The following is a 10,603-nucleotide window of genomic DNA, read 5'->3' as shown; positions in this document are numbered from 1 at the left end:
AAGCCAGTACATTTCAAGGCCTGTCTGAAGTTTGCCTGGAACCATCTGAATAAAGCAGAGGGGTCATGGGAAAAGTCATGTGATCAGATGTGACCAAAGTAGAATTTTTTTGGTGCAAACTTCACTCGTCGTGTGTGGAGGAAAAAGAAGGATGGGTACAATCCAAAGAACACCATCCTCACTGTGATGAATAGGGGTGGAAAATTCATGCTTTGGGGCTGCTTTTCAGCAAAGGTGACAGGACGACTGTACTGTATAAAGCAGAGACAGTAAAAAGCATATCAAGGTTCTGGAGTGGCTTAGCCAGTCTCTAGACCTCAATCCAATAGAAAATCTTTGGTTGGAGCTGAAACTTCGTGTTTCTCAACAACAGCCCCGAAACCTTACAGATCTAGAAAAGATTTGTGTGGAGGAATGGACCAAAGTCCCTTTTTCCATATGTGAAAACCTAGTGAAGAACTACAGAAAGCGTCTGACCTCTGTAATTGCAAACAAAGGCTTCTGCACGAAATATTAGCACTGATTTTCTCAGGGGTACAAATACTTATGAACCCAAGTAAATTACAAATAAATTATTGAAGAATCTTTCAACGTGAGTTTTGGATTTTCTTTAAGATCATGCCTCCATAAGTGGAAATGCATCTATGATTGAAATTTGAGACCTCTACCTATTTTCTAAGTGGGTGAACTTGCAAAAATCACAAATTTGCAAAAATTGTATTGCTGACAGGGTCATCAGCTTGTTTTGCCTACCCCCTCCCCACAAAAGTCAAAGTCCGTCTATGTATAATAACAGAACTAAAAATCTTTAAGCATTTAAAACGTGAACACCGGACAGGAGTGTACATGGGGAATAAAAGTTTGACCCGGTGTTCTGCCAAAAGCTGCTACATCGGCGTAACGTCCTACATTAATCGAATATGACAACCAACGTACTACCGTGCGCTTTAAACTTGTTTTGTTTAGATGCATACACTACGTACTAAAAATACCTGCAGAAAACACTTAAATGTAGTTATATCAAATAAGGACTGTTTAAATACGCTACGTGACTAATGTGGTCAACTGCTTCAAAGCTAATACAAAAAAACACAATGGTTAAAAAGTATGAGAGGGGAATACATGCAAAAAGTATCTTTGAGGCAGTGAAATATGGAGGACCAAAGCTGCCAAAATAAAAAAAAAATCAATCAATAAAAGGAAAAATAAAAACGAATATAAATACAAAAATAAGAAATAGGGTACAAAAATTAAATATAAATACAAAAATAAATATGCCATAGTGAAAAGGTTCTAAATAGCTAAATAAAAACAAAAATAAGTGAGTACTCGCCGCTTCTAACCCATATGCGCATGCGTGTGGGTGCGCATGCGCAAGTGCGCTGAGCATTGTGTAATGTGTAGACGTTTCGCCACGTTGTAAGGAATGGTCGAACACCTGGCTTGTGTTTAACATGGCAGTTCCGGGGGTGCATCAAACGTAATTATGGTTAGACAGGCCAACAGCGAGAGAGAGGAGGAGCTCGCTCTTTTTTTTTTTTCCAAAAATGTTACTTCCCGCAAATTCCTAAGCAGACTCCACCTTTTAGGAGGCACCTTCACTAAAGACTTGTGTCAGTTTGTTGCCCACACGAATGAGAAAAAGAATTTTGGTGAGTCTATTTATTCATTCTTTTTGATGAAATGCTGCAGTAGGCGCTATCAGTTATCCGACTCGAAAAGTAAAAGTTTGATACTGACACAATGAGTATACTACTTGTCTTGTGTTGTTTTTTTATTTTAAATGAATTATTACATATGGTCTGATCAAGTCTCTTAAAGCAGTAATGTGAAGTCAGGTTGGCCAACCATGTTGTTTAATAATATCAATGGCTAAACATTTATAAGCATATTTTCGTTTTTTTTTTTTTTTTTTTTTTTTTATTACGCAACCCTTCCAGATTCTTTGTTTAACCCATAGCAACGCCCTTGACGAAAATGCTTTTCTTTGGCAAGCTTCGGAAATCTTCGGAAACACCGGGAAGTGCGAGGGAAGTCCGCCATAGAACAGTATTGTTTGTTGCATTGCTTCTCGGTAAGATGCCACGGAGGTGTGCGGCGATGTTTTGTTCTCACTCAAACGAAAAGTATTATGAGTGGCCAAAGGATAGCAGGGCACGTAAATGGACATCGTTCGTTCGCTCGCACGAAGCGAATGAATTTCACGCCATCATTGAGTAGTGTTTTCTGCTGCAAACACTTCGAAGATGCCTGCTTCCTTAACCGGTCTGCTTATGATCAATGATTTGCCAAAAAGTAAGTGTGATTTTTGGATAGATAACTGATGACTTTGTCAAAGCAGAGCTGCCAACTTTTGTGGAATGTACAGTACAAGCTAGCGACGTTAGCCGAAAGCCAACTCGTGGCAATAGTCGTGGCATAGTTGTTGTTGTGTTCGCTAGTTTCTCGTCCCAAGGACCGCTCGCGAAGGGCATAACATAAAACGAGCCACAAAATTTACACAACAATCAAACTCGCAATGAATATGTACAAAATGTGGATGAAGCGCGGCTTCAGGGTAAGCCCAGGCCAAAACAACAAACAAAAGGAATCTATACTTGAACCCCACCCCCTAACTAAACCCTGATCATGAAAAAGAACGAAGAAAAGACAGCCACTAACCTAGCTTCTTACGCTAAAAAAAACAGGAGAAAACGGGTTGAACAGAAATGGCGACTTACCCCTTCTTGCTTCAGTGCTCTTATTTACAGTGGTGAACAAAAACAATCCAATAACGAATAAATACAAAATACCTCACCGAAAAAGCGGGAGTGTATCAGACCAGCGATCAAATTCAAACGAGCGTGAATGGCGAACAAACAGCTGGCGAGGAGGACCGCGGCAGAATGCTGTCAAATGTAACCTCCCAGAGCGTTGACAGCGGCAGGTTTGTTTGCGTGTTGGCATTGAGTCAATCTCGCAGCGAATCAGCAAGCGGCTCAAGTCCCGCAGTGAATCATGGGAAATGTAGTCTCGGGGCAACACTGAAGTGGTGCTTTGTAATCTGTTCGCTTGTGTGAAAAAAACTACATTTCCTCACGCCATTAGACGCCACTTCCTGCCAAGAGCCCCAGCTACTGTTAGCGCCATGCGTTAAGAAACAAAGTTGTCAGCACGTCGTGTGTTCGATACCTTTGTCAACAAAAAGCTCATAACAAGACACTATGAACGATACGTTTAAGAGATGCTGGGAGTGGAAGTAGTAGTAGCTGGTAGTACGAGGCGAGGCGGGGGTGAGCGAGAAGCAAAACTTCGCGGTCGAATGTGGCGGCAGTCCGCTATTATTTTGTTTTCTTATTGTTGCCACAATAAAGTGGAGAAAGCCATCAACGACTCATCTCCTTCTTTCCCCCCCAACGTTTTTATATTATTATTTTATATGCACGAGAGCTGCAGGATCTGCCAAAATGAACATGCAGTCTGATTATTATTTTTTTAAACAATGTCATCATAAAATTATGTGCCTGCATCTTTAAATCATGAAAATAATAGCAGCCTATATCTCACCAATCTTGTAATCTCGATGGGTCTTGTCTCCATTCCATGTCAGGTAATCTAGGCACATTGTTTGCATCCTGATTAGCATCTGGCTAATACATGTTAGGTCCAACTAGGGCTGTCGCGATAACAAATTTTAATGTGCGATAATTATTCTCATAAATTATTGCGATATGCGATATTATTGCGTCCCCCCCCCAATTTTTTTTTAACCCATTTACAATAACACAGTGAGAATACAGTATGTATTAATAGATCAAGTATACCCATTTAAACGTTATAAATATTTACTCTTAAATTCAAAAATACTTTCTAAGAAATCACAACTAAAAACAATAGACCATGCCTCTTAAGTAAAAAACCACAATATTGATACCGCACAGAAACACAGCATAAATAAAATGTTAAAAAAAAAAAAAAAAATTGCACTTAATAACTTAAGTATTTAGGCAAATGAAAACTTTCCCCGTCATAGCTTCTGCAATGGTGTTCCATAGGGATTCAACGATACAGTTAAGTCATGGTTTGGTACGATTTTTGATACGGGGGACACAATTTTCGATCCGATTCAATACATTTAATGCTCTGTAAAAAAAAAAAACAATTATTTGTTTTTTGTTTTTTTTTTTGCTAACGAGCAAAAATTAAATTGCCATCATATAAACATGCATTTTAGTGCATAATATTTATGTGCTTACTTCTTACTGATCTGAAAAAAATTTGTATAAAACTGCTGAGAACAATCTTTACTGTTTGTAAAGTGAGGCAGGGCAAACTGTTGATTGCTACAGCTCTCTTAGCAGCTAGGTTTAGTACATGAGCAAGACATCCTATTTGTGGTCCGAATCCATCTGTGTCACGTACTGAATATTTGCAACATTATCTATAGTCATTGGTATGGATTGATTTGGCCTTCTCAACTTCCATTCAGTCATGACAGTTTAGAATTCATCGATGTAGTATATGGACTACGTGTCCCATAATCACTCTGGGCTCACATGGTCAATGGCATGGACATAGCACATCTAGTTTGCCATTTCATGATATCTAGTGTGCGCACTGCGCGCATTAAAAAAAGTTAGCAAGAGCCGCTGAAGTCACGTCTGCTCATTACTACACGACACCAGCATATGACAATTGACTTTCATAAACGGGACGAGTTTGAAGCAGCTGTTCGTTGTCAAAGTGAGGTTGTTCGTAGCAGCCAAGTCGGTAACAATGTTTTGGCGGACTTCGTTGTAAATATCCGGCGTTGTGCCGAAAAATAGCCGCCCCGCGTGACATGTCACTCCTGACGGGAGCGGCCACACGTCAACAACACCGGCGCGCCATAGTTGGTCCACAGTCACTCCGGAGCACTGACGCGGCCGGTATACGTTGAACAATAGGATATAATGAGAACGATTGGCTCCGGCGCTAGTTTTTGCCGGACATGGAACGAAGATGCATTTTGCGCAGTTGGTAACGAGGAATCCGAACTTTTAACAGCACGTCTGCCGCACGCGTGCACGTGTGTGAGGCGATAAATCGCAGCGGAAAAATTACCGCCTTCATTTATATTTATCGCGCGATAAATGGAATTATTGCATATTGCGACAGGCTTAGGTCCAACATAAAATTCCCAGCTCCTCTTCTTCCTCCAACTCTTCAAAAACTTGGATCTCTTCCCTTGCACTCGATCTATTGCTTATATCGCTGTTTGAATCACTGTTTGAATCACTGTTTGAAGGGCTTTGTATGGCGGCCTTATGGAGCGCTGCCATCGCTGTTCTCGGTGTGACGTATCACTTCCGGGTTCGTCCCCTTTCAGGCTCAAACTTCGGAAACGCGATTATTTTGTCAAATGTACAAAATATAAATTATTTTTTAATGCTTTATTTGTTGGACAATGTTTAATTATTTTAATTGTGACCCTATTTGGCATGTTATGAAATTACTTCACATTACTGCTTTAATTTTTCCAAATGGCTGGATATCTGTTTGTGTTGTTGTTGTTTTGTTTTAGAGCACCACGGTGCAAGAGTGGTTAGCAATACAGTTAATCTCTACACTAAGAAAGTCTATGTCGTTTTTATATTAGAATTTTACGCATGCAATCTTAAAGGCAACACAGTTTATTTTTAGTTTGCAATGGCGTACCGCGCATCACACATCACTTCCGCTCATTAATATTCATGACGTTAGCAACTGTTGCTAAGGGGGGGACACACTACCGTTTGTCCCCAATAGTAAATGAATAGAAATAGTGTATGAAGGAGATGTTTACAGAGCTAAACTACCAATTCTGTCCGAAAATGATGTTTTGGTGCCAAATGTACTGGTAAAGATGTGGAAGAACATACAAATGTTCAGTTAAAGCGATGGCTTGAGTGTCGAAGGCTGAAAAAGAGGCGAGCTGATCCTCACCTTTTTCCTTACGCCACTGACAATGACATTCTCCCCTTTCAACAAGCTATCCTTTACCCCCATATGCCCTGTCTTTCTTATATCCTTTATTTGTCTTACATCTCTGATCGTTCTTGAGGGTAATTTATATTGTATATTTTGTGTCGCGATCGCAAATGCTACTCAGTGACAGCGAGCAAAAACTACATTTTTTTCAGTAATAACAAATCTTAATTCATTAATTTATTTACACTTGCCCCTTACTAAAGTTGTCTCTTTACAACAGAAAGGTCTAAAAATAGCATTCGTGTGGTACGCCAGTCAAGATGGTTGATGGGTTGCTGAGTTGCTGTAATGGGCGCTTTTAAACTAGCACTGTTTGGTCCATTTTAAACGGACCACAGTTCTTTTTCTCAGGTAGTCCGCTTCCTTTTTCAAAATGTGAACGCGCACCCAAACTCTAGTTCGGACCAAACAAACAAACTCTGGTCCGCTAAAAAAAATCAAGGGTCTCAGACTTTCTACAATCTGGTTAGTGATTGTATATGAATAAGATTGTTTTGATTTTTTTTTTTCAGGTTATTTATCCTTAATGATGATTCCTTAAATAATTATTTAGGGGTAATGTATGTGGGGGGGGGGGGGTCTTTTCATGGGAAGTGTAGCACCAATTCAATTGAAATTCAATTATTTCTTAAAGATAAAATACATTAATGATGCGAGTACATCCATGTTACGAGCTTGGTTGTAAAATGTATTGTGCTCGCATCGTGAGGGTCCACTGTACTTCATTTCAGCTCTGTTAACCTAATCACAATCCCAGAATGAGCATCAGCTCATCAACATAGGTGTCTCTGTAGCAACACTTTAACCAGATATGGGTTTGGGTAGGGGCTGGACGTGAATAAATTGTTTCTTATTAAACTGCAGGAGGTATAAGCGTCCATTCTGGAACAGTCGGCATTGGAGCGACACCCAACAAACCTCACGTACGCTACAGAGGACGAACACTGGTGCAGCCAGGAGGGAAACTGGCTTAAAAGACCAGACGACAGAATGGACGGAGCAACGTGGGATGATGCTGACCCACAGTATTCACAGCTTCATTACATTCAAAGTAAGGAGAACAGAGGTAATGAACAGATGGTAAACAACTGGCATTCGAAGCAGGTGGATGTCACAATGGCAACAAACGGTATAAAATGGTTTTATGGTATAAAAGCGAACCTTTAAGTCCCTGCTAAGAGATCCCTCATATTCTGATGCCTGTAAGCTGTGTGTTGGTGCTGGTCTTGCTGTTGCATTTACATATTGTGGATTTCTTAGCGGGGTTGTCAGTTTTTAAATGTTCTTTGTGTTCTCCAGATGTCCTTCAGCCACTGGCAAGGGAAAAAGAGGTTCCTCGTGAGCAGCTGAAGTGTCTCTCAAGAGTAAAGCAGGAAGATCCTAAACCCCAGCACATCAAAGAAGAGTCTGACCTTTTTCAAAATAAAGAGCATACAAAGTGCTCATTAACTGGACATCAGAAATCACAACTTAATTGCAGTGAAAGAGAAATGAAACACATGGCAGAGCATTTAACCAGCAGCTCGACAACAGAAGCTGGTGAAAACGACAGGAGTGGATTAGAATTAGACACTGAGTTGGGTACACCTTCTCGTGATGAGATTGTGATTTCAGACCCTTCTGTGTGTGTTAAAGCTGAAGAACCTGTGAAGAGTGAAAGAGACAGTAAATATGACACTTCCAATGCACAGTACAAAATTTTCTGTCCTATATGCTGTCAAAAATTCATACTAAGGAGTTTTTTAACAAAACACGTCAAGTTGACACATGTGACAACGCACAAAACAGCAACTGGGGGGGAAACATTTTCTTGCTCTGTGTGTGGTAAACATTTATCAAAAATGCGAGAAGTCACACAGCATATAAAAATACATGCGCCGGAAAAAGTATACTGTTGTTCAGAATGTGGTAAAAGGTTCGGTTTGAAGCATAATTATTTCACACACATGAAACTGCACGCTGGCGAATTTCCTTTTCCCTGCTCAGTTTGCGGGAAAAGATTTTCAAATAAGAGCAACCTCTGCATCCACATGAGAAAACACACTGGAGAAAAACCTTTTTCATGTTCAGTTTGCAGTAAAAGCTTTTCCTCTCAGCCTGCTGCACAGGTACATTTGCGGACACACACTGGAGAAAAACCTTATTCTTGCTCAGTTTGTATGGTAGGTTTCACATGCATGGCTCATTTACAGAGACATATGAGAACACACACTGGAGAAAGACCTTTTGCTTGCTCAATATGCGGGGCAATGTTTGTTCAAAAGGTACATTTGGTGGTACACCAGAGAACACACGCTGAAAAAAAATTGAGCTGTGGTTTGTGTTATAAAAAATTCACTTGTCAGCAAGAAGCTGACAACCACAAATGTACTGGTGAGAACAGTAGCAGAACATAAGGCTTTCAATTAAGCAACTAACTTTGATTACTCTGTATAACAGTATTGAATTATTAAGCAATGTATGTATTTCTTAACGATTAAATATGCAGATTAATCAATGTGTCACTGATTGTGTAATGGCACATTGGCCGGTGCAGGGGGCAGGTTCTCAATTTCTACTCGATGACGGCGTGAATGGTTTCCTTTATCTGTTTTACAACTGTGGTATACTGTTATGTGTGTGTGGGGGGTTGTCTTTGTCATGTACTCTATATAAAATTATAAACTTTGCTATCCGATGTTATGCTTTTGATGTTTTTATACTGTTTCTTTTTTGTCCCAGTTTTTTTCCAGGTGATACCTTCTTTTGTCTTGACACTGAAAAAAAATATTTTTAACCTCTAAAGCTCAACTATATGGGTGTTGTTTGGATAGATTTTTTTTTTTTTTTTTTTATACCTGAAACATTTTGTCACAAAACAGTTTATTTTGGTTGGACAGGTGCTGTCCAGACACAAGTTGTGTTTAAAAATTCAGTTGGAAGAATATTTGTGTATATGTGCTAAAAAGTGATTGGATTTTATTTTGAAGAAAATAAAAACAATAATGAAAAAAGGTGCTGTCATTTTCAGTAAACTGCAATCCAAATGGAAGCTTACCAGGCATTACCACGTATTGTCATTATAGATAAAAAGTGACAGTAGTTGTAAATTTTAATATGAGCTCATCACACATGTACATATAAACACAAATAGTATGTCATTCTTTTTTATTGCAGATACTGATCGCAATAAAGCTTTTGGACAACGTGAATTTGTTTTATTTAAAACAATTGGTGCATTTGCAAAACAGGTCAATAAAGCACAATTATAAAATTATTGGAAAAAAATTAACGAAGGTGGAGCATAAATCGAGCCTTCCATCATCAAGGTAGAATGCACGTAGTCTCGATATATGTTCATCAACATAAGTGTTGTTGTGAATTCTGACGCACATCAAGTTGTCTTCCGTTGCCTAACAGCGTTTTCCATCCGTAAACAAAAGAACAAAAAAACGTCTAACACTTGAATTTATGCATTTAGGGTAAAAAGTCTGTGTATGACTTGCAGTAGATAAGTGCCCCCCCTCAGGCCCGGATCTAGGTTTACACACCAGAGTGGGCACTAAGAAAACTTGAGGGGGCACCCCCAATGCAGGCTTTTTTTTACCCTCTGCATTTTTCCAGGCTTGGGACCGGCGCAAGTAGGACGCTGGCTTGTGTCCCGTTGAGACTGCATTAATTTTTGGGGGGTTTGTTTTTTGTTTGTTTGTTGTTTTTTTTCATTCATCTATCTACTTATTCTCGCTGTCGGCGTGATGTCACGATGACGTCATCTCGCATTGCAACGTGTCGCCATTTTGAGATGGGGGCACGCAGAGGTAAACATCCGTAGACAAACGTCTGAAATTCATATACTTCAGCTGTGTTTTGCGTCTTTTTTTTCATTAAAAACGTCTTAAACATGACTTATTATCACGAGTCACTGCCGACAGACGCGAGGAGGCGATACAACTTAAAATTAGCGTGTATTGGCCTGCAAATCTGCCCATACAAAGTTGCAGCTGATAGCTGGATAAACAATCCAAAGGAATTGCCTGCAGTGGAGTTCGGTAACATCTACAACTACCTCATAAAGTCACCCAGTAAGTTGACCTTTACCAATTACGTGGAAAATGTACTGTGAGGAACTAAGAAAGCTGGTAGTATATATGGAGTGATCATTTCTGCCGTAACCGGTAATTCGGCTCCAAGCGTTATTTAGCTGTGAACACGTCATGGCAAAATAACCAATTCCCACCAGGCCAATGATATACCGATTGACCGATCAGAGCAGTTCATAGCAAAAGAAAAATAACGCTTTGCAAGTTGTCAGTTACGGTAATAATAAAAATGCTTAGTCTATTGAATCCTAGCAGCTAATTGGGGCAAGAAAAATCGATTAAAGTTTACTCACCAGTAATAAAATGTCAGTTGCAAACTGGATTTAGGTTCCCACTGGCGACAATGGTCCACGGAACCGTCTTCTTTTACTGTTCCTTAATTAATTGCGTTCAGCCATTTGCTTGTCCTTTTCTTCTCACGATGAAGAATAAAGAACTTCAAATGGGGCTCCGAACTTTTCCTTGTGTTACAAACCTCAACACGGCAACTTTAGTCATTCCGATGGAAAAAAAGACCGCAAATAAGACAAAAGTTC

The 10,603-nt window shown here is 39.7% G+C and overlaps 1 protein-coding gene across 3 annotated transcripts; it reads left to right on the top strand.

Moving 5' to 3' along the window:
* Positions 1-1,397: 1,397 nt before the first annotated feature.
* On the top strand, positions 1,398-8,808 carry LOC130918473 (zinc finger protein OZF-like). Of its 3 annotated transcripts, none has more exons than XM_057840181.1 (3): positions 1,398-1,652; positions 6,853-7,039; positions 7,288-8,808. In XM_057840181.1, the coding sequence occupies exons 2-3, from the start codon at positions 6,979-6,981 to the stop codon at positions 8,382-8,384; spliced, it is 1,158 nt and encodes a 385-aa protein (XP_057696164.1). In that variant the 5' UTR covers positions 1,398-1,652; positions 6,853-6,978; the 3' UTR covers positions 8,385-8,808. The 3 variants fall into 3 exon arrangements, with proteins under 3 accessions (XP_057696164.1, XP_057696161.1, XP_057696163.1); XM_057840178.1 differs by having other exon boundaries at positions 6,853-7,054; XM_057840180.1 differs by lacking the exon at positions 1,398-1,652 and adding an exon at positions 2,005-2,295 and having other exon boundaries at positions 6,853-7,054.
* The last annotated feature ends 1,795 nt before the right edge of the window (positions 8,809-10,603 follow it).

This window comes from Corythoichthys intestinalis, chromosome 7 (assembly GCF_030265065.1).
Source record: "Corythoichthys intestinalis isolate RoL2023-P3 chromosome 7, ASM3026506v1, whole genome shotgun sequence".
Taxonomy (NCBI): domain Eukaryota; kingdom Metazoa; phylum Chordata; class Actinopteri; order Syngnathiformes; family Syngnathidae; genus Corythoichthys; species Corythoichthys intestinalis.
This window is presented reverse-complemented; position numbering and strand designations above follow the sequence as displayed.

Excerpts from the sequence above, each read along its gene's own strand:
- LOC130918473 (XM_057840178.1), top strand. The coding sequence starts at position 6,979 with ATGGACGGAGCAACGTGGGATGATGCTGACCCACAGTATTCACAGCTT. Across the intron at positions 7,055-7,287 it reads TCAAAGTAAGGAGAACAGAG|ATGTCCTTCAGCCACTGGCA; the intron begins GTAATGAACAGA and ends TGTGTTCTCCAG.